Source organism: Neodiprion lecontei, chromosome 6 (assembly GCF_021901455.1).
Source record: "Neodiprion lecontei isolate iyNeoLeco1 chromosome 6, iyNeoLeco1.1, whole genome shotgun sequence".
NCBI classification, from domain to species: domain Eukaryota; kingdom Metazoa; phylum Arthropoda; class Insecta; order Hymenoptera; family Diprionidae; genus Neodiprion; species Neodiprion lecontei.
In genome coordinates this window covers 26949884-26974277 of record NC_060265.1, presented here as the reverse complement: position 1 = coordinate 26974277, position 24394 = coordinate 26949884, and the positions used below count along the sequence as shown (strand labels likewise).

Here is a 24394-nt window from a genome sequence, read left to right as displayed (position 1 = left end):
TGAAGGAGAAGAAAAAAACAACAACGTATTATTACACGAATATAGGAAGAAGGAACGAAACATCGCGAAACAGAACGAGGAGGTCATTACGTGTATACTGAAATACAAAATTCTCTCACCGAAAAAAGCTCGCGAGTATGAGGGGCAGAACCGAAACAAAGAAACCGGATGCCTAACGAACCGTTTCACGATTTCGTAATCAACGCTCTTCGAAGTTTGACCTGCGGAGCGTTGTGCTCACGATCAGCTTCGGCATGCCTGCAACGCTGCTAACCCAATAAAGAACAACGCCTGCAAACGAGACGTTGGGAGGTGGTCTCTGGGAACCTTGCCCGTGGTGCAGTGCGGCTTTCGGTTCAACGACAGGTTCGGACACGTCGTTGGAATGCTCGATTTGTCCGAACCTGCAAACCTCCGGACTCTCCGATAGATCTGGGTCACCTTCTTGGAAGAGCCGAGCTGGGACGCTGCTGCTCTTCACCATTCTTGTTTCTTTTTTATTCTTACCTACGTATCTTGACGCCCAACGCATTCCGTACTTTGTAATTGCTGATGCTAATTTTCGTTGAAAGGAAGAAAGAGAGCGAGGAGGGAGGGAGATTGAGATTCGATGTTAACGCCGCATTGTTAAACTAGTGCTTACTGTGTCAGCCGACGATGAGTGCCTGCGCGTCTTTCTCATTTGTCATAGTTTCTCCGATAACGGAATTTAGGAAACTACTGGGATATTTCAATTTTTGACACAACGAAGCGCGTTTTGCGCCAGATGATGAAAGTCGTACTGATTTTTTTCTCAATTTTTCTCAATTTTTTTCAATCTGCAGACTTTAGAAACACCGGAACGAGAAATTTCGTACGCGTTGTACGAATCGGGTGAACTTTCGTAGAACCCTAATCCATTATATTCGATTTAAAAATCGTTCTCGCTTTTTCTGTTATTTTTTCCCCCCTCCAACGCCGAATTTCCGCATCGTGCGATCGGTGCCTCAGAAGTAACCTGATTGCGCACTTCTTGACTGCTCCAGGTTGAAATTGGTCTTCTATACTTCTTCGCCACACGTCATTTACACACCGCATGATGACGCGATTATATTGTTGAAGTCTTCGAAACACACGTTTCGTGAATAATGACAACACAGGTAAGAAGCTACCGTGATGTTATTCTGCCACGGTATTATATCCTCGCATATAATGAGGTCTGAATAGGGTAGTTATTAAATATTACGGTGCCTCTTATAATACCTCTGTTGTACCTTTTGAAATACATGTATCGCGTGTAATGTATATATATATGATGTGTGTGCGTGCGTGTACGCGATGTGTAATCCACATAATCGGTTTCTTGAAAATTTTCCGCTATCACGAAACTCTCCGTATAGCACGTTTAAACCCATCCACATGGTGTTTGTACGGCGGTAATGGCGGGAGCCAGCCGGGTGTAGTGGCCGTATAATTGATACGTTCAAAGCTGAAAGAGGCACCACGAGCAAAGCCTCCGGTTGCGGTTGATTCGGACAGAGACGCCTTCCTCTTGGAACAGTGACTGTACGATACGGGAACGCGTTTCTGCCGCGCTTTATAACTTATAAGCGGTGAAAGGGAGGCGGCAATCTCCAGGCCCTTGAGTCAAATGCTAAAACACTCGCACTTATCGCACCATCAAGATTCTGCAAATGTATAGACTACCTGCAATTGGTATACCGATACGTACGACTCGTACGCGTTTGCGGTTGATTTTCATTGTATATTGTAATTGTATTAATAAAAACTAATTTGCATTGGTACCCATGGAATAATGCGCCCCGTTCTAAACGTGACCCTCTTTGGCCTTATCGTGTGGTTTTTTTTTTTTTTTTATTTATTTTTTTTCTCCTTCCGTTCTTCTTTCGACCGATCGTACAGCGGTCGCGTTTCTTCCTGTGCCGCACAGCGATGCTCAGGGTGCGCCTGATTCGACACCCGCGTTTCATCGAGAGGTATTTTTTACCTGGATTCGCGACGTGGGAGAAACGTGAATTGACGAAACGTTCGTGTCACGCAGCACTGTGTCATAATCGTTTGGAAAATTTCAAATTAGAAGAAAAGTCAACCTCGCTCATATGAGGCCGGAAGCGGTTCGTTCTTTCGGGAATTCAATTCATACGCACTGAAGACGGCTTGACAGAAATATTATTTATTTATATGGTATAAAGTTACAGCTTATGGGATTTTCGTAACAAAGTATTCGATCAATTTATGCATGGTCGATGAACCTGCTCTTACTTGTTGACAAAATGCTGTGATATTTTATTGTTTTTGCTCCCCTGTTACAGGCGCTAATTACTACAACGCGAGGTGATAATGCCAGCAGCTGTTTTCTGTGTAACGCACGTTAAGGTATAACCGTTCCACTAAGTGAGCACGCTGCAGATATACTCACTCAGCTGAATGAAAAGCTGTATGTATGATCTATAATCTTGAAACTGTTGGTTGATACGGAAACAACTTTCAAACGCGATGATTAATACTTTTATCTTGTAAATCCAATGGCTTGTATATTTTATACGGAGGCACTTTTCTGACGTACTTGTATATAAGTATATATATATATATATATGTAACAAGCGAAGTGTGGTAATATTATTTACGTCAGGCAAATCAGCCGTGGCGGTGAAATTGAATGTCTAATGTAATCGATGAGTGTTTGATGGTTAATTTAGCGATACAGGTGACTGACTTACTACAGATTTTTGTCATTGTTACGATTTTTATTGACTGTGAAGCTCATTTTCTCATAACGATTATTTTCCTCTGTACAATATCGTAGAGCGGCAAAAAGATACCGTGAATTCATACTGGATCACTGCCTGTAGTTAAGAACAATAATCGATTCTTTCCAATCCAACGGCACTGCGATTCATTTTGTGAACAGTAATTCTTTTAGATGCTTATTTCTCCTTCAATTCGTATAGACGTGCAGTAATAACTAGCCGCATACTTAAGTCGGAAAAAAATGAGGTCTTAATGTCGTGCAGTGAGAGAGGGAGAGAGAGAGGTGGAGGCTCGTCGGACAAGTCAGTCAAGATTGCTTCGTTATTTTTTCTTCTTATTTTTTATTTTTTTTTCTCCACCTCGAGGGCAAAATCTGATGAAAACGAAATGTAGTAGGTAGCTGGCGTTCGAACAGCCCGGATAAGGAACGAGTACTAGATTAATACCTATGCACGTACATACATTCGTACACGGTGTAAGTATGCACCCGTGTAAACGATATGTATTACTTGAAGTTAGGCGGAGAGAAAGAGGGAGAGAGAAAGAGAGTGGCCAATACCAGCTCCAGCCAACCAGTGTACCTATTGAGAGGCCACGAAACGCTCCAACTATTCCAACGCAGGTTGCCTTGCCGCGTCCTTGTCGATTTGTTACGTCATCGGACGTTGCCTTTTATAAATTCTCTCAGTCTACCAACGTGACTCCGATCAATCGACTCGCAAGATTATTTGCCTACTTGTCTATCGGTTATAGAGTCTAGCGGACACACGCTATCTCTTATATATACCGTTCGGTTAAACTTGCTCGACTGGATCACAGTGGTGACAAATGCTTTTCTCGTCATTTGTAACGAATGGTCGGTAGAATATTTCACACGACTTGAAACGGTTATATTGCAGCGATTTGTGACTTTTTGTTGACACGTAGGGATGTTTTGAGACGATTTCGTAGAATGTTACAACATGTTTTGGACGAGGAATTCTGACTTCTCGATTATCGCGGTATGTTTTAATGTACGGTGCAGGTTCTTGGTTCTTTAACCTGGCATTAGCGCACGGGGTTATAATCGGCGTAAAAAAATCAACGATCAAGATTTTGCGATTAAAGGAAGGGATGGAAAGATAGGCACTCGACTACCTCTGTAGAAATACATCGATGTTGATGATGCTGCCGCCGCTGCTGCTGCTGGGATCTTGCGCAAGGATCAGATCGTGCAGCGGTCCGCACAAATTATGGTTATGCGATCCTCGTCCATCCGTTCCTCCGGAACGAACGCGGAATTATGAATTTTTATTATAATATATCCCCCGATCGGCGGAAAGGGGGGGGGGGGGGGGTGAGATTATTTTCAATAGGACCTATGACACTGGGGTACGATAATTCTCACGCTTTCCAACCTCTCGCATCTGTATTTTAACAGTTCTTTCTCTTACGCGATATTTATATTATACCTGTAACTGTACGGGGAAAAAATAGATTTTTCATATTATCGGAGAGGTTCTACATGTATCTTCTTGTTGTTTATCCTATGTAGAGTGTGATTTGAAAAACAAAAAATACAAGCTTATACCCAATCTACATTTGTTGGAAAATATCGCATTAAGTACAATTGCGCAGTGAGTCTGCACGATCTTTTACGATTTGAACACGTACTGGGTGTGGACGCCTTCTCTTCTCTACGTGTAACAAGCGCTTATAGAGCAGAGTGCACACCTATGTACTAACAGATGAGGTGGAGGAGGAGGACGTTGGACGGGTAATGTGGGTTAGGATACTCCCGTCTATCCATTGGCTACGTAATATTGCATATAGTGAGCGGTCTCGACCACGACGACGAGTGTACAGCTATATAACAGGAACGAAGAGGAGGAGGAGGAGGAGGAGGAGGAGGAGGAGGAGGAGGAGGAGGAGGAGGAGGAGGAGGAGGAGGAGGAGGAGGAGGAGGAGGAGGAGGAGGAGGAGGAGGAGGAGGAGGAGGAGGAGGAGGAGGAGGAGGAGGAGGAGGAGGAGGAGGAGGAGGAGGAGGAGGAGGAGGAGGAGGAGGAGGAGGAGGAGGAGGAGGAGGAGGGGGAGGAGGAGGAGGAGACCATGAGAACTCCTCGCTGAGAGAAAACACCCTCGCTTATGGGATCTCGAGTCTCGACCTTTTGCTCACGATGCCGATGAAATATCGTCGAACTGCAACAACTTCCCCGGCTCCTCAGACCCGAGGAAATATTTACGCGTACACGGTGATCGCGTCGAGTTTTCGAATACCGTTCAAAGATGCAACAACATTTTAACGAACTTTTGCCGTGGAATAATAAAATTTACATCGAATTCGAAGAAAATTTTTATTGAAATATAACGAACCCCTTTCACCGTTGATTCAAGTCGTCAACTTATGTAAATCACACTCAACATGCGTCGTCGATCAATGAATATTTATTACGTCGTACCGGACACTTCGATATTTTTACGCATTCTTACTGTAAGACATGTTTTTTCTTTCTTTTTTTTTTTAACATTCGATTTTTTGCACAGTCAATCTATACAATTTATTTCTATACGCCACAATGGAATTAGCTGCCAGTCTACAAGAACAAAGCAAACTGGATTTGAGTTCGATTTAGATTCACGGTTTTTTTAAGCTTGATTCGTATACAGCGTTCGAAAAAGCCAACTATTAATATTCGTCTCGATGAATTATCTCACCGATCAATCGAAGACAGCAATTTTGATTTGACGCGTGGAATGTAAACCGGTTTTTATTCCATCAGAAATTTTATTCAAATTTGAGGTACGCCTGATTACAGTTTGCATAAAAACTCAAGTTTGCCAAATTTATTTTCCATCGTCAACTATCGCACGGTAATTGATCGATCGATTCATTTATTATTCAATGAATCGTGAAAACGAACACCGATCACTGTTATTAATTACCACAGCCATTACATGTATGCTTTTTTTTTCCAACTTTTGATTTCTTTGATGCGTATAATGGTCAGTGTGAGATATAGATCACAGTGAATGGGAATTCACAATCTGGGTGTACGCTCGCATCAGAGGGGACGGACGTAATATCCTTCTTAGGCCGCTTTTCTAGGTATTCCGAGCCCTGCAAGAGCCTCTGCCTCCCCACAAAGCCAAAGTATCGTCTTACCTACCGGGCTCTGACTTATTGCTTTTAAACCGAGACGACTGCACGAGTAGGAAATATACACGAGTTCGCCATGCCAATGCTGAATTTTTCCACAGTTATTATATTTACCCCGGGGATGAAGTCGAAGCGAAGATTTCCGGTACTAAAAATTTACTATTATTCTCCTCGCAATTATACTATGTTTATCGTAATAATTGCGAACGTCGATTCGCTTACCGACAATGAATGCAATTATATTATAGTAATACCGAGATTTAGCGAAACGTATAATCACACGGAAACAGAGAAAGAGAAATAGAAAGAGAATAATCAAACCCCGATTACTTCGGGCTTCAATGGATCAAATTCACTTCTCAAATTCAATGAAAAAACAGCTATTACATTTATTGAAAAACTTCCTGTATACGGTGCACGTATACTCTATAAACGACGAGTCACACGGTGAGGTTTAGTGTATTACGGTATTGATCGATCCGATGTCACTGTCATCGTGCCATCGCACAATTTTATATGTACATGTGTCGGTGAGATTTCCGCTGACGACGCGCTCGTTCGAATCTAAACAGCCTGATAGATTTATAGAATATCTTTTTTACCTTGACGGAAGGAAGCCCCCGGTCTGCACGAGGTTGACTTCCGTTCATCTGGCTTCTGCTTTGATCGGAGTTCGGAGACCTCGACGCATAGCCGCTTGGATATACGTGTACGTTATACTATACCGGACCTGAACGTGGAAATAAGTCACCTTGGCGCCTACAGATAGGCAACCGGGCGTTAAAATTTCGTTCTTTGAAATGGAAAATTGTAACTCCGGTTGACTATCCGCAGGCGCCGAACCTGCTTGTTTTCACGTTTGTACGCGGTATACATAGGCGTATTTTTTCACACTCAATGATAGGCTCGAGTCGATTACTCGATATGAATTTTTTTTTATTGCAGTTCTCGAAAACATTTCTGCTGTATAGATTTTGTAATGTTAACGCGTTTATGAATAGAAATATTTGCAAAATGTTTGACGGATTAATATGTGACGTGACAAGAGTTATAGTAGCAATGAAATTATTTTTTATTCGAAGGAGCGCATCGAGAGTATATTCCTGGGCTTGCGGACCTGCGTGCTGGACCTATTAATATACAAGATCATTAGAGATCGTGTCGTTGTCTGCAGGGTACTGCAGGGTAGTAAAGTCGCGACTGGTTCATTAGGGCCGGGTCTCTATACCCGGCTCTGGATCGTTTTATAAATTTATACCGGCAGCTAACGCTGCACTTCCGGCGTAGAAACAATGTCCGCCTGCTGCACGTGTCCCGGAATACTTAACGCGCGATAAGAGCGAATGCGCGCCTGAAACAACGCCGCTGACTGCTTACTGTCAGAGAGGGTTGAACTCCATCCTTATTTTTCTCAAGTTACATCCGAACATTTGTTGATTGAACTTTCCGCAAGTACGTGAAAATAAAAAAAATAAAGTAAAAGAAAAATTGGGCAAATTTTCGAGTGGATTTATGGCAAGAGACGAGGAAGAGGAAACACGCTGACTGTACCACAAATGCGAGATCAAGACGAACCGGCCACGTTTCAGATATCTTCTCGTATCGTAGGGACAAAACGCTAGGCGTTATTTTCTCGGAATAATACAGCTATACTGCAAACTTGATGCTAGAGTATTTTCACTCCGGGGAAAGCCGCTTGAGGATCTCGTGCGAGTGGTAAGAAAGTCTCATCATAATCTCACCACGCAAGTAGTTGCTCTTAAACGTGGCTGTAATGAGCGCCAACCTCACCTCCCTTCGTTTTGAGACCAGGATATTCCCACACACTGCAGGCGCGTTCGACGAATACACGTATGGGTGTTAGAAATAAAATTTCGCAAATACCGCCAAGAGGTAGTCGCATAGTAACGGAAGACCGATATCGCGAACCGATTCATTTAGTTGCAGCTTGGATGTGTGTGCTTATAACTAGCGACATGCGAGAACAAACTACGCGTGTGCATTCAGAGTCGAGGAGAGAAAATCGCCGAGCAGACCAAATTGAACGGTAAACTACCGTAACGCGGTACCAAGAAAGTATATATCCAAGTTTGTCTGTCGGCTGGAATTGCCACGCATCGTTCGCTCACTACACGAGATCGGTTTTATCAAAGCTACGCGTATCTAGGACTACTTTTACTCCGTAGAGTTTCTTCGATCTGCAGCAGCGCCTACGCCAGCTGCTTGGATATTATGTGCACCGACACTAATCCTGACACCTTTTGTTGCGAATTAACAGAACTCGATCTGCACGTGTTTTCTGCATACACTTTATTTCGCATTCCTCATGATTCTAGACTCGAGAGAGTTTGTTCTGTGTTAGTACGCGGTCATATTTTACTCGCAATCAGATTTGTTTGACAGGATGGCGCTTTCTTAACTTCAGTTTTAACACACAATATTGCAGTATTGGACTTACTGCTTAAACGGAAATATTTCAAACTTACTTCCAGACGATTTGTACGTTCTTACGCTGCGGAGACGGTCATTGCAGCTCTGTGTCCACTTCGTATCTCATACATTATGCCAGTGCAGTTACAAAACGCGATTCGCGATGTCGCGGCGAGCCCGGCCAATTAACTCTCGTTCGTCTCGACGAGAGAAGAGGCGGCACACGCTGTTGTGGGTGAAATCTGACCATATAAACAGTCTTTGTGGGATCCAGGTTCACCGCAACGTTCGTCGATTCACGACGTCCGCGTGAGAAAAAGTCACGCGCGTCGCGAAGATCAAAGCCAAACTCAGACTCCGCACACCTTTTCTCCACATGCAACGCCATGTTCTTCAGCTGGGTGGACCAGGTCGAACCCGTAACGAATCGCACCCTCGATCGTTATATCGTGAGACAGTAATCCCTCCGCTTTCAAACTATGTAGCGTGGATTTTGGGCGAGACCTGATCGTGATTTGATCGTAAATACAGATGTCACGGATTAACTCTAATGGTGTTTTATAGAGAGATAATATTTGTCTATCTTGGTTGCTGAAGTTAGGTTCAGATGTATCTTGGATGTATCAACCAAGTGACCAACCCTTGGCACTGCAAGTCAAGAGTTTCAAATCACTTATTACCCCAAATATCAACATAAATCCAAACTGGTGCTAAAAAGAAACCGACCTGTGCACATGTTGGACGATCCGCACTCGGACTGCAGCAGCAGCAGCAGCAACTCATTTTCTGCAGTTCATGACTCTTCGACACCAAGTGCATAGCTGGTAGCTCTACGCCACAGGTTAATGGGTATAATGTGAGAGAGAGAGGAAAAAAAGAAAAAAACGTGGAGGAGAAAATGACAGCGGCGATAATCGCAGCAACACGTGAAGCATATTCGTATGGATCTCGACACCGCGGTTGCTGCTGTTGCTGTTGCTGCAGGCTCTCGAGCCTTAAAGGATCAGACCATGCACGCTGCTGCACGTGTTCGCCAGATGCGAGGGCAATATGGCTGCGGTTTGTACGAATGTGAACACAACCAGCTATGACGAGACTGTATGATGACCCAGGCCTGTCTTCTCGCCCCGAGGACGAGAACTACGACTATGACTAGGGATCGGTGTCCACAATTGCGAGGTACTTTCCCACGGCTACAATGACTCTGCTGGAGGAATTTTTCGAGATTACGGAAACACTGCTCGTCGCATATATGTATACACGTGTACAGTACGCGCACACGCACTTATACCCCTAAAAACTTGACGATTTATGTGGTAACACGCAAATTAAGCTACAATTATTACACGCGGTCTTGTGTGTATGTTGCGTGATACAAGCGTTCTTCGAGTTCAGGGTGTACCAAGTTTACCGAGTTAATGACCATGCACGATACGGTAAGCTGTTGTGCCAGATGTCGAACAAACGATCACGATAAATACTCAGCTGACTTAATCTTGTACCCATTACTGATTGTCAAGGCAGCGAATAGAACGGTGAATATCTATGTACTCACGGTGTGTCGCTTGATGGTATATTAAACTCTGTTGCCACGTTTAAATAACAGACCTGACATCTTTAACCCGATGATTTTTTCGTCTTCTTTAGTAGTTTATCATTAGTCAGCTCGTTATAACAAAGAATTCCCCAAAGGCTAAAAAAAATCCTACCAAATCCACCATTGAGTTACTTGCAATAATTGCATATTGAAGGAAACGGATTTTTTCCCGGTGTTATAAAATGATTGGTAACATTCCACCTGACGGCGCAAATTATCACCCAGACTCTGATTGTATATTAGATATCTCCGCGTGTGGTTGCCGATGGTTACAGCTACCGTTGCGATTAAACGTCGTATGGCGGTGGTTTGCAACGGGGTCATAACTTCCGTATCTGTTCGCCGTGAGTACACACAACTGTATAATTGTACAAAGAGACAACCGAGCGATAGAGAGGAAGATAAGGAAAGAAGAAAAGAGTATCTCTATTGGTATTCATGCGGTATATGTATTGTAGTACGTATTCGCTTTTGTCTCGCGTTGGATAATATCTTCCTTACGCGTAGACATCACACCGAACAAGATCTATGTCTCGCATGAATTTCTTTCAGACATATTTTATCTGACGCACGTTTCTTTTCTCCTTCGTGGATGGAAAAACAGCTTGATGGTATACAACGAAAACAAAAACATTAAAATAGTTGAAAAATTTTGACATACTGAAAGGTGATGTACGCTTGACTTGAAATTGAACCGTCAAAAAATTTTGAGCGTTTCGTGTTCTGGTTTTTGTAGGCGCGTGTGGTTGACAGAATTGGGGCGTCACCGTATCTGTGTTACAAAAATATATAATTTTTTTTTTTTTTTTGTTTTTCCCTCGTTTTAACTTGGGTATCATTCAAAACGCGCTTATTCGTACAAAAGTATTCATACTTATAACGGTGTTTTTTTGTTCTCGTTACACGTAATCGAGAATTTCCATGTCACGAACGTAAAGTATATTCTGCGTCTATATTTCGCTCTATGCCCTTATACACTCTAGGAAATAGGCACCTTCGTCAATTAATGATGTCTCGTCTGTATATTTACGAACGCACACCGACATAGAGGAAGAATTTCTCGACGCTGCAGTTTCATTGCGGTGGTAAACAGTCTTATGGTATTATTTCAAAGACGACCTGCGAGCCTAGACCCTGTAATTATCACACACTCTTGAACCTATCTACGATCAGCAGCATACCGGAGAAATCAGTGTCCTACACATATTACCATGTTATTGAGTATCGTTTACTGACGGCAATAAAGCAATCACCCTATACGCTAAAATTTATTTAAACCGAGAATCACCATGTCGACATGTACATTCAACCACTTGTAAAACCCCTCGGAATACGGCATGCGTAAACCCGATAATCGTCGCTGCGTTTACGGAATACATTAGGTATTAAAGGAAAGATGTGAAACTATGTTCGATGATTATAAATAATCCAGATCATTTACTGCAAATACATTTCCTACGTACATCTCAATGCCTGTGCGGCATAAAACGCCAACAGCTAATGGGGCTTTGCACATATTATCCTCGTGTTGTGCATTTATTTATTTTCGTCTTTTTCGTCGTAAAATTATTACAACCAAGCTCGTTCGTATTCCTTCCGTATAATGGTTACAGTACAACCTACCAAATAGACGTCCACGTCAAAGAGCATGGGTGTATTATGCATTTTTTTTGGGAAGGCTGTTATTCGGTTGCTTCTCCGAAGAAAATGGGGCCGACTTACTAATTGACTTCTGGATTGTTCCTTGGTGGGTTGTTTTATCTTTCGTGGACTTTGCTTCATTTTACTCCTCTACACTCGTACAGTCTATGTATGTGTACGGTGGTTTATGTTATCAAGTTGGCTTTACTGTGCACACGCATGAACGCGACCGAGGGACTGCTGGATTTTATTCAGAATGTCAACGGTCGCACCCACCGAATCCTCTTCAGAGTTTCGAGTGTCGGGTGCTGACAGATTCCAAACTCAACCATGGCGCCTGCAGTTCACCCATCTCGTAACTATAAGACCATCCTCAGATTTTTAGGGAAAAAAAACCGGAAGAGGCTTACGTGTTGTTGAAAATTTATTCAACTTTGTAACTGTAACGTGTAAAAACGAAACTTTCCCGCGTTTAGCAAGAGGAAGGATTACAAAATCTGAGGATTTGCGTTCCGTTTAAGCACTTGCAAAAACGTTCCTTCGCAAGTATCCGACGGGTTCCTGTTGGTTTTTACGTACCTCGGAGAACGGATACCGATGAAAAAGCTTGACGGTTCACGCAGCTGTCTCCCTGCAGTTAAATTGGATCCATTAACACGGATCATTGAATATTGACACGGAAACAAATTTCACACACAATGTACGATGGATTTACGTGCTCGGTGGTAATTATTATACGCAAACTGCGTTCTTTTTCTATTTATTTATTTATTTATATTTGATGAAACTACGTCAGTGTAGCGGTAAAATTTATTTCGTGGCTAATGTTCGGGATTAAACTTTCGAAACGTAGATTCCAATTGGCAAAAAATATTACGTCATTGGATTACTGTACCGAAAAGTTGGCACTTATTAACTGGAAATAATCTGTTCTATGGGTAACCGGTAACGTTTAGGGCATTGTTATTATTTAAAGATTCAGTTAAAACATCCGCTCGTCGAGTACCGACTGAACTTTGAACCGATGTCTTGCACACCACGACAATCCTCGGGAATTTCAATACACCCAGCTGTATATTCCGCCTCCTCTAAAACGCTTAATACATATTCCGATGTACTTTAGACCGCCAGGTACGTACACATATATGTATGCTAGTGTAATAAATTCTACACGGGACGTCTGCGGGGGAAAAAACAGTTTTGATACATTTGTCTCCTTAACGTCATAGCTAAAAATACCAAATTTTCTCATCATAAATGATTCAACTCATCGATCGTAGTGTAATAAAATAAAGAAATAAACTTACAAGTTTTAAGGAACCATTTTATTTCACACTGTTTTTACCGATTTAACAGACGTGCAAATATGTATGGGCGGAATTCAATATAAGCGGATATAATAAAAACACCAATTTGGACGGTGATTCGCGATCATTACGTGCGCTGGCTAACCGATACAACTATAATCAGCGATAGATGGAAAGTATTGGCCGGCCGGATAAGCGGATTTATGAGATAACATTGCGTCAGTTTTGTAAACATTTTTTTTTCTCATGTAACACTCCGTGGCCAAATTAGGATCGAGTGATATTAACGGTTCGATTTTATGTTCCAGGTCGGAGACAGAGGATGGGAAGTTCATCATGTTACCGTGACCAGAGTCCCCGGTTACGGATTCGGTATCGCCGTCTCCGGGGGTCGGGACAATCCTCATTTCACGAACGGAGATCCCGCGATCGCAATATCTGATGTACTAAAGGCCGGACCCGCCGAAGGAAAGCTTCAGTAAGTTTATTCATCGTGATGGTACCTACTTCATGAATTTTCTTATCGGTTTAACGGCTCGACTGTCCGTGAACGAGCTGAAATTACGAAAATGGTATTCTCCCCGTAAAGTACACCGTTAAATACGCCTCTCTCAACCACTGATTCCAAGTTATTGCTCTTCTATAAACCTCGCCCAAGGCCTCAACCTGCAGGGAGATCTTTCGCGGAGCAAACTCTAAAACCACCCCGAGAATATGACCAGTTATCAGCTGAATTTAATGGGATTTCACTTCTTGCCGTGATCTCCATTCCGCCTCTTCACCTTAACCTTCGCGTTCCTCGGTCTCGCGGACGACGACGAGACTTACGATGCACCGAGACTCTAACTTACGTTAGCCGTAGATACGTTCTCTGGAGTTCTACGAGCGATAAATCACTCCTTCGTTCCTTCGTTCCTTCGTACATACTTGCGTCTTCTCCCCCAACGCGATGAAAGAGTTTTATCAGGGAAAAATCGTTTTTAAGAAGATACCTTCTCATCCAAAGCTTGTCGTAGATCTGAAACTACTCTTATAATATCCGTAATCATCGGTTGATCATGTTACGTTACAACTTCTCCTCAGAGTGAACGACCGCATCATATCCGCCAATGGCGTTTCCCTGGAGGGTGCCGACTACGGAGCCGCTGTTCGCGTTCTTCGAGACTCTGGATCAACGGTCCTCTTGGTAGTGAAACGCCGAGCTTCTGCGAACGTTCCTGGATCTCCGGGCACATCTGTACCACAGAGTCATAGATTAACTTTGACGAGGAACAACAAGAAAGACGGTAGGTAATGCCGCCCTCGAGTGAAGAGATCATAATCCTCCTCTCTTGGAGCTCAACTTCCATTTTCACTTGTCCCACAGACTTTGGAATCATCCTAGGATGTCGTCTTTACGTAAGAGAAGTAACGCGCGAAGGTACCGGAGTCCGACCCGGGGATGTTTTGACCAGAATCAGCGGTGTGGCTGCGGACAATATGAGTCTGAAGGAGGCTCGGAAGCTGATGGACCAATGCAAGGACCGACTGTCGATCGTCGTTACGAGAGAAACCCCGGTTCCCACGCACTCCCATCAGCCCAGCAAAGGCGAATCGGGCGAGTATCTCTCCGCTGCTAGCTACAGTAGTCAAAATCTCTACGTACCGCCACCCACAAGGCAGCCTATGGAAGACAAAAGTAATCTCGCACCCAGGGGAAGATCGAGGGGACCTCTTTTAGACGTATCACTCAGCCAGCTCGATCTACCCGCTACTCCGACGGTAGATCCTCCCAGACCACCGCCACCCCGGCCAGAAGGTGAGGCATTTAAGACTGCTGTGGAGAGTATATTGAATGTAATTCGTGGGTGCTAGTTCTATTTATATGATTTGTCTTGGTTTAACTTTACCTTTTCGACTTGCAGATTATTACAGTTCAAGGAGGCAACTCTACGACGAGGATCCTCTCATTCAACGAACAAAACAACCCATGTAAGTTGCCGGAATGTATTATTGAATTAAAACCGCACTGCGAAGAGGTGCAGACGCATCCTTTTGAAAATATTTTCAACTGAATTGCATTTCGGTATCACTTATGCAAATACAAACCCCCGAAAGTGTAGTTCAAGCCGGCATGCAATTCTTGATTTCTTCACATGCTTGTTATGTATGAACCTCGAGTGTTTGATTGAGAAAATGTATTTGCAGTTAGTAATTGTAGTTGCAATATATAGCTACAAAAAATTTCATAACTTTCAATGCACAGGCCGGATCCTAGGTTCATAACGTTCCAAAAGGAAGGATCGGTCGGGGTTCGTTTGACAGGTGGAAATGAGACCGGGGTTTTCGTAACTGCGGTTCAACCGGGCAGCCCGGCGTCTTTGCAGGGTCTACAGCCTGGTGACAAAATACTCAAGGTACAGCTATAAAATATGCATAGTATTATTCAAAAAATTGTAAGAATATTTTTATGAAGAATGATTGGAATATTTTACAACCATAATCTGTAAAATTCATTAATTTATTTGCATCTTAATCTTTAAGGTGAATGATATGGACATGAAGGGAGTGACCAGAGAAGAAGCGGTACTCTTTTTACTAAGCCTTCAAGAACAAATCGATCTCATAGTGCAACACAGGCGTCAGGAGTATGACCAAATTGTGGCATCTGGAAGAGGCGACTCTTTTCACATTAAGTAAGAATGGGTGTTGATATTTGCGCGTTGTGATAATCTGTTAAAGTTATCTGAGTATACATTTAATTTACTGGTTTTTTATAGGACTCACTTCCATTATGAACAGCCTGAGAAAGGAGAGATGAGTTTTCGCTCTGGCGACGTATTTCATGTCGTTGACACGTTACATAACGGTGTCGTAGGCTCGTGGCAAGTTTTCCGAATCGGACGAAACAACCAAGAAGTTCAAAAAGGAATAATACCGAACAAGGCACGTGCCGAGGAATTGGCTACAGCTCAATTTAACGCTACTAAGAAAGAGCTCAGCGCCAGCGAAAGCAGAGGCAGCTTCTTCAGAAGACGACGTGGTAGTCATAGGAGATCTAAATCACTTGGCAGGGTGTGTGGTCAATCTTTTTACTCTTTTTTCACCTGCAAAATCTGAATTGAAATTTTATTATGTGTTACTTGCTCACAGGATCATTGGGACGACGTTGTTTTCTCAGACAGCGTAAGCAAGTTTCCGGCTTATGAACGAGTTGTGTTGCGACACCCAGGATTTATTAGACCTGTGGTTCTCTTTGGACCGGTAGCTGATCTCGCTAGGGAAAAGCTACTCAAAGATTTCCCTGATAAATTCACGTCTCCTCGTAAGTTTCCTGTGTTATGAGTGGCGGTATATTTTTTATTGAAAATTTAAGTATAGTAGCGATAACTTCATGTATAATTACTTTCCAAACATCGATTTCAATCATAGAAATGGAAAGTCAGATGGACGAAAGCAGCGGAAAGAGTACCAAATCTTCAGGAATCATTCGATTAAGTGCCATAAGAGAAGTAATGGACAGAGGAAAACACGCGCTGTTAGATATAACACCAAATGCTGTCGACCGTTTGAATTATGCTCAATTTTATCCTATCGTAATTTTTCTCAAAGCGGAAAACAAACAGACTATCAAAGAAATGCGTGCTGGGATACCAAAGTGAGTTTTCAACTAACAATAAACTTGTTTAGCAACCACCTGCAATTTTTGTACCGGGCTTATTTAATGTCTCTCTTCATTCAGGTCGGCACACAAGAGCAGCAAAAAGCTACTTGAACAGTGTCAAAAATTGGATAAAATCTGGGGTCATGTATTCAGTGCAGTTGTTACTCTGACCACACCAGAAGCATGGTACAGAAAACTCAGAGAATTGATAGACAGACAGCAACAAGGTCCTTTATGGATGAGCCAAACCAAGGTGAGGTTTTTCGCTCTAATATGGCTAATCTATTGTATTGTTCTGATATAATTTTTGTGTAATATGGCATTTGAAATGCAGGGTATTGAATTATTTCAACAAGAAATGTGAATAATTCATTTTTTTTTATCGACCAGTTGTTTTTCTCAAGGTTGCATTTAAGACTGCACTACATGATAATGCAAAATAAAAAGAAAAAACAGAAATTACCTTGATTCAATATATGCATGAACATGTAATCTGGGACCTTGATTAATTGTATACTTATACTCTTTGTCTGGGAAAACAGAACTCTGAGAAAACAGAAAATCGTATGGTAGAGGCGAAAAATATTGCTATCTAATTACAATTTCTGATAGCTGCCGAGACAGTACACTTTTTCTTCAATATACATTGCTTTCAAATTTAAACACAATTCTAACGGAAGTAAAATTTTGAATAGTATAAGTAACTTGTAATTTATACCTTCGCATCTATTATCAACTTGAAATGCAAAATTTGTTTGCTCTTGAAATTATTGTTTGCTGCTTTTGGGCTGTTACAGCAGCGTTACTTTGCCCTGACGATTATCTGTTATCCACAAATATTCGTAAAAATGCCATAAGGATTATTTTGTGTAATAATAATTGATTTTAGAAAATTTATGGTGTTGGTTGTAGCCAATAGAGATGGTGTCGGACCTGTATCTTCCACCTTACCATCCCTATCGTCCGCCAACTCCTCCACCATTTCGTGACGTTGGGGCATATTACGAGCATAATAATAATAGCATCAATGTGTTGCCATTGCCGCCACGTCCTCCAAGTTCAAATCGCCTATCTCCACCCTTACTACCTCCTCCACCTTTACACAGTTCCGCAAATGTCATTCACGAGCAATTTTTCGGCTACGTATAGATCCCTCCTTGTTTAAACAGATCCTGTCCTGTAATTTGTGTATATTCAATGTTTTGTATTGTTTGTAGTATGTGATATGATAATTATTAATTGGTGCATGAAAACGTTTAATTTGTGACTGTCGACTCGTATTCGATTCCAAATATCCAATTTGTGTACTTGATTGACGTGTGAATTTTTATTATTTGTACTACAACTGCAGTTTGTTCATAGATCTGATAACTTACTCATAATTTGTTTAGTTGATTTTTTTAAATCTATATTGTTAGTTATTTATGGTACACAATAAATCAATTGTCGGGTCGTAAGTAGAATTCTTTTTATCTGTTCGTTCAAATTGGCAACAAATTGTACACACGTATCGTGTGAAAGCTTTCTCTATATTTTACTCCTTTTCTTCATGCATTGTTGAATTGAGTGTTCTTGAATATTCTAAACCAGTATTGATTAAAATTAAATTATTAGTTGAAAATATATAGTTTGAAAATTCTTTGATACAATGCGTGAGGATACTTCACCCTAATTCTAAAATCGGTAATTTTGTAAATCGTAGGTTTTATTTCGTTACCGAAACAAAAAATGATAAGGTGATCAATGTTGTAAATGAGAACATTGAATGGAAATTTCGGGTAACATATTTAAAAAACAGAATGCCATATTAAAGTATAATTACACTTTGTTAATAACCACGTGTAAGCTTTTAATGTGTATCGTATTAATTGCACTGCCGTATTCAATCCAATTCACAATTTTGTTGTACTTGTCTTATCCCCACTGTTTTGTAACGTTGCGACACGTGTGTTCTGTGAGCGTAGCCGGAAGAGGCCCTTTCGGATGACTTCCTGTTCCCGATGACTTCTCGCCTCTCCTACGCTTCCTCCCCGGAGAGTGACCTGGAGCTGAGCCCTGCTCCTCCCCTTCCTGGTGCTTTGGGGCCGCCAACTAGGTTGAAGAGTAGCTCCGATCCAAGCATCGCTACTCAAGACGACACTAGTGCACCACCGCCGTATACCACCAATTACCAGGTAATCATTTTCAAATTACGTCGCACATGCAGTTCCATGATTTTTATACCATCGAACGTTCATTACTTATATCTGGTTCAAATGTTGCAATTTTTTCCATATCTATAGGCCTTTGAACAGCATAAGCGGAGGTCGCAGGGGGGTGTAGGTGATAGCAAATATGGTTTTTCAATACCTGGTCAAACCAACGATCAGTCTGGTCCACCTCAATATCCTGGGGGGCCGCCTCAACAAAGATCGCCACACCAAGGACCACCTGATTTACCACCTAGAGTAGATCGCAATGCAAAACCACCAAATCAAACACACCGTGGGACTGCTGGGCGAACTGCCCAGGAGAGACTTGCTAACAAGACTGATTCCGTCCTGGATATGGGAAATTATATTAATGCTACCCCCCATAGAGCTAATGCCACATCATCATTAGAAAGAGCACAGCCAACAGCAGTAAGAGCCAGTTATTTTCTTAGTTTCTTGATATTACGTGCTTTGGAAGTTGGTTCTGTTTGTTTAAAAAGACTTTCATAATTGGATTCAGGAATCTTACTGTGTTTTCAATTTTCAGGGAAGCTACGATAGTATGTCTTCTTACGATTCGTATAATAATACAAACGGAAATGCAACGTATACAGCCACCAATCTCAATACATCGACCGGTCGACTAGGACCTAATGTTCCAGATGATTTGAAGAGCGGTGGTGTTCCTGTTTCACCACGGGCTCACGATCCTTACAGATTCACAAGGTCTACAGCACAGCCTATTCCAGCTCAAGAAAATCAAATACGTACAGATTATGCCAAATACAGGTGCGCGGATTTATTTCTCTACCAGACTACCTTGAAATTGTCTTTTCATACTTCTAATGAGTACAAGTGACTGCTTTGATTTTAAGATTGTCTAGATCGATTGATTTAAATTTCAACTGTTTCTGCAGGGTCGTTCGAAAGCCTCGATCGATAAGGAGAACTTGTGGAATATATATTTCCAAAAGAGATACCTTAGTTTGATTTCACGTCCATGTATTATATCTGCCACGTATTTTCATTGCCCATTTTTTAAATTGTTTTTTTGCTCCCATATCCTAGTAAGCTAGATCTTTGCTTTTCCCGTATATGTAGCCGGACGGGAGATTATAAACCCGCTGTTCCACCCCCTCAAGGAAAGCCGACTGGTTCTTACAAGCCAATACCACCTCCAAAACCCAAGAATTACAGGCCTCCACAGCAGCCTTTACCTCAAGATGAGACGAACAGCAGTAGTTTGTATCAGCATGCCAAAAGTTATTCCATCGCCACATCACACATACACAATGGGGTAAGTTATCGATATTTAACTGAGAGATATCAATTTGTCTACATTTTTATTCATATGATATCATAATACACTTCTCGTGATCGCTACAAATATCGAAGTTCCTTTTATTTTCCTTTCGATATGATCAATTGAATTTGGATATGGCAAACTCCGGGTCCAAACAATTTAAATAGTTGGTAAATACATGTAAACAGCGGTCGATCCTTGGCAGACGCTATTATGAAAATAACAATAATACAACCAATTTTAGGCTGAAAATGGCAGTAACATTCAGCGTAACAGCGGCCAGTACTACTACAACATTCCTCCACCTAATCGTAATAACGAGGGTTACAACATGAACTCAAATCACAGTCACAGTCACAGTCATACGTCACCGCTGAACCACAGTCACAGCCTTAGTCACACGCACCCTCACTCCAGCTCCCCCATGACGCATTCCCACAGCAACAGTGCCGGACAAATTAACGTTGGCCATGCACAAAATCGCAACAATATCAATCATAATGGACACAGTCACAGCAATAGTCATGGAGGTGTTACGGGAAATACGGGAAATGGGAACTTGAGTCACAACAACAGGGAGCCCAACGGACTCGATCTGGCGGGAAGCAGAGAACAGAGAGGCAGTGCTTTTGAACTATACAGAAAACCGTTGCATCATCACAATGTAAGGTATGAGCCATCGTGTCGTATCCCGTCTCGAACACCAAACACATACTTTTTCTAACAAATATTCCACATCCCTCATGCATTTTATATAACTGATACGAAAATGGACGATTGAGACTATCAGGTAAAATGCGAATGGATCCTATTATTTCATACTAATTAATTTGCCGAAATTCTGCTAATACTTATGCAAAGGGATGTTAACAAAGCTGGTTAAAACTCTGCATTCATTAGGATACCATTAACGACACTGAAGTTCAGAATAAAACCGAGGGTCTGGATGGCGAAGGGGAATAACTCGAGAAAAAGAATTTAAAGATAAATAAGGAAAATGTTTTTCAAGTTTTCAATGTCGATGAAATTCTATGGGATAGTTCTTAAAATGATATTTAAGTGTATATTAATTATTCAGTAATTTACTGCACAAAGTAAGAAATCGAAACAATAAATTTTTGATGTGCAGCTTCTTCTGGGATTAATCATCCTTTTGACATGACATACATTGATCTATGGTATTTAAAGAATATAGAAATGTATAAAATCATACTTCACTCATTAATTTTCTTTGGATTACTTTACATTATTGAATATAAAATTTCAATACGGTAGAAGCAAGTGCTGCATTTGTGATGCAATATGCTGAAAGCCTACTTTGTTGAATCACTGAAACAGAAAACCAATCTATTCGACCATTTGATCAAATACCTCATGTTTCACAGTTAGCGCTTCATGACAATATCAGAGAACGATGCGAGAATTTTTTTAAGCACGTCTTTGACACAAAGAATAAACCGATTTAGTCTCTCTTTCCGTTCAGGCCCTCAACGCTATTCAGACTAAAATAACACAAATGTAAATAACAAATGTGACGGTGATGGTTGATCATAGGAGACTGGGGGTGGCACGGGGTGTGTTCTGTAGCAAAGGTGGTGTTTTGGAAGGACCAGGGGGTGTTACACTCACGGTACCCCCTGGGGCCTTACCGCTGCAGATACAACAAGAAATCTACTTCTCTGTAACAGCTCCACGTATACTCAAAACGCATAATACCTCTGGCCATTGTTCGCCCGTATCACCACCCATGCATCACGGTGAGCTTATCATTACCGATATCTGGTGATGGAATTCATTTCATATATTCAAAACGGCCAATATCTCTATTAAATGAATTTTGAAAATGATAAGAATACGACTTTTATTTTTTTTTGAATGTAACGTTCGAGTTATGTAATTCGAATTTGAATTCGGGAATGACAAGTAATATTGCCACAATTGCAACTTGTGCATCAACCAAAATCTGATTAACAACCAAATCCTGAATACGTACACCATAATTTATTTCTGCAAACATATCAAATGACATATTCCACATTGTCTGCTATTGCCCGAGTATTAATGAATCTGTTGTGCCATATCCAAAGAATTTGTATAGAACTCTGTTTTACTACTCTATTGCGTCATACCAAAAATTGTGATGTTTTTATGCATACTTTACTAGTGAAAAGTTATTTAAGGCCCCGTAAATTTAGGTATACTTACCATTTCATGTCTATTCACTCTACACAGGTGAATCTCTACTGAGTCCGGTGGTTGAGTGTGGACCTCGTGGCTTGGATTTTTTAACCCCAGTAGAACTCAAGATTCCACACAACGCTACACCCGCACATAGGCTGGCACTGAAAGCTACTGACACAGAAAACCAATCAACTGCTAATTGGTTGGATGTTAAACTACCGAGCCATACTTCTAATTATGTCACCGTACGTCTTGATCATTTCTAAGATATTCAGTGTGTATCTTATTTTTGTACCAGACAAACACACACGGATAATTTGTTCTAAGATTATTGAATTGACTTTTCTGTTTGAGGGACATTACTGAAACACTATGCTGTGAGTCTGTCCGGTACCTAAGTTTCAATCTGAATAAGTCAATGAACAAAAATAAATAATACTGTACATAATTGTACATTCTCTATGAGAATTTTATTGTTTTGTTTTTCCTTTGTTATTTCTCAACATCATTTTGTAGAATTCGAAATCATGAATAAATTTATCTTCGAGAATTCATTGTTTCTTTCGGGATAATCATGAAAAAAAGTAAGACTAAAATACCAAATAAATTAGACTATTGTATAAACCGACAAAACCATAATTTTATCAAATCGTTTGACAGGTCATTATTGCTACTCCAAACTCTGAAAATGAGTTAATGAATTAAAAGCGTTATGACCTATTGCATGGGTCAACAAGTCTTGTTGCAGTTTATTTTTGCGAATGAGTCATCACATAATAGACACGATTATACATGTATTATATATAGGTATAATATAGGCATCGTTGGTATTGTTAATTATTATTAACATGTTTATTGTGATTTTGTGAGTTTATAAGCGACATTTATTGGACACTACTCTATACATATATAATTTGATCGCATTGCAGAATTATACATTGACCTAGAATAGCAGTAGAATAAATTACAAGCAATACACTCAGATTATGTATAAGCGAGAAAAACCTTGGCAATAATTTAATTGATTTGGAATGTTCAGCGGATGGTGTGAGCTACATCATTTCTGAATATTATGAATATCTACTGTGTGAAATTGACCTTTACGTATGCTCGTTTCATCTCTGGACATGTGTGAGAATATTCAAAAGTACGATTCTCATGGGCGTATTATATGTACGTTATGGATGTTTATAAGCTCAATTCTTTATATTTAGCGATGATATATGATTAACTAATTTGGAATCCTAATATCAATATAACGATACATATACTATAGGAATACCTAACTCTAATATTTCTATTGTGAATAATTGTGTTTGATTCGACACGACTATAAAAAATGATTACCACATTTACATTTTACCTTTACTCCTGCAACCTGTAAAGATTATATTATCTGCATGTGAAGAAATTGACCTGGTACCAAATGCGTTACATAACTAATCTTCTGCAAAGTAAACTATTACGAATGGTCCCAAGCAGCTACAATCATTGCTTCGAACGTTGGAGTACACTCAGAGAATACTTTTGCCTTTTCAAAACAATCAATTTGTAGACTCATTTTGTAGTGGATTGTCTCGTAAAAACACAATATTTCGTTGTCAATACTTTGATTACTGGAATGTTTGTTTCAAAATCGCAAAAATCTTTAATTGGATACGTAATATACAATATACTTATGAATACCCGGTCGGAATTTTAATTTAGTTAATTGAATAAATTGATTCTTTTTTCGTGGTATTCTAGAAATATTGAATACTCTCTAAAGAATTGAACTGAACCACTTAATGCATACAGTTCATTGAATCTATTCGATTGATAAAGGTTAGTCAAATCTATGAAACCATGAAAGCAATGCTTGTCTACCGCTATAAGATGATATGTTGCATCATAAAGGAATTCTTTCATGCAGTATTTCGACGTAATTTTGCGTGAGAAATCGATTATGCTTAGTCCCAATACGTTGCGATCATTGTATGAAAAGTTACAGCCAGAAAACATAGGATTTCCATCGTAATCTCTCTGCTGTTGATGCCACGCTCTTTTTGCTGCGTTTTCTGAGTTCCTGGTGGTCCAGTTAGTCGGGAAAAGGTCATACAAATCAAATCTGCGACGAAAAATTTTTTGGTGAAAAAAAAAGGAAGGTTAACCCCTTTGTATTTTTGGCGAAAATTTTCGCGATTTTGAAAAGTGCTGGAATCAAGTCTTTCTGG

General features: G+C 40.8%; 1 protein-coding gene across 11 annotated transcripts in view; it reads left to right on the top strand.

Moving 5' to 3' along the window:
* The window catches only part of LOC107225225 (tight junction protein ZO-1), a 75012-nt gene extending 51480 nt beyond the window's left edge, over nt 1-23532 (top strand). For 5 of the 11 annotated variants that reach the window (XM_015665618.2, XM_046743347.1, XM_046743350.1 and 2 more), the window contains 17 exons: nt 13171-13340; nt 13946-14148; nt 14229-14660; nt 14767-14833; nt 15108-15258; nt 15386-15537; nt 15622-15916; nt 15995-16166; nt 16274-16499; nt 16584-16758; nt 18470-18679; nt 18788-19126; nt 19245-19486; nt 19799-19994; nt 20245-20669; nt 21555-21757; nt 22233-23532. In XM_015665618.2, the coding sequence (XP_015521104.2) occupies nt 13171-13340; nt 13946-14148; nt 14229-14660; nt 14767-14833; nt 15108-15258; nt 15386-15537; nt 15622-15916; nt 15995-16166; nt 16274-16499; nt 16584-16758; nt 18470-18679; nt 18788-19126; nt 19245-19486; nt 19799-19994; nt 20245-20669; nt 21555-21757; nt 22233-22447 (3873 nt within the window). In that variant the 3' untranslated portion in view covers nt 22448-23532. The other 6 variants (XM_046743351.1, XM_046743349.1, XM_015665619.2 and 3 more) reach the window with 6 other exon arrangements.
* Nucleotides 23533-24394: the final 862 nt, after the last annotated feature.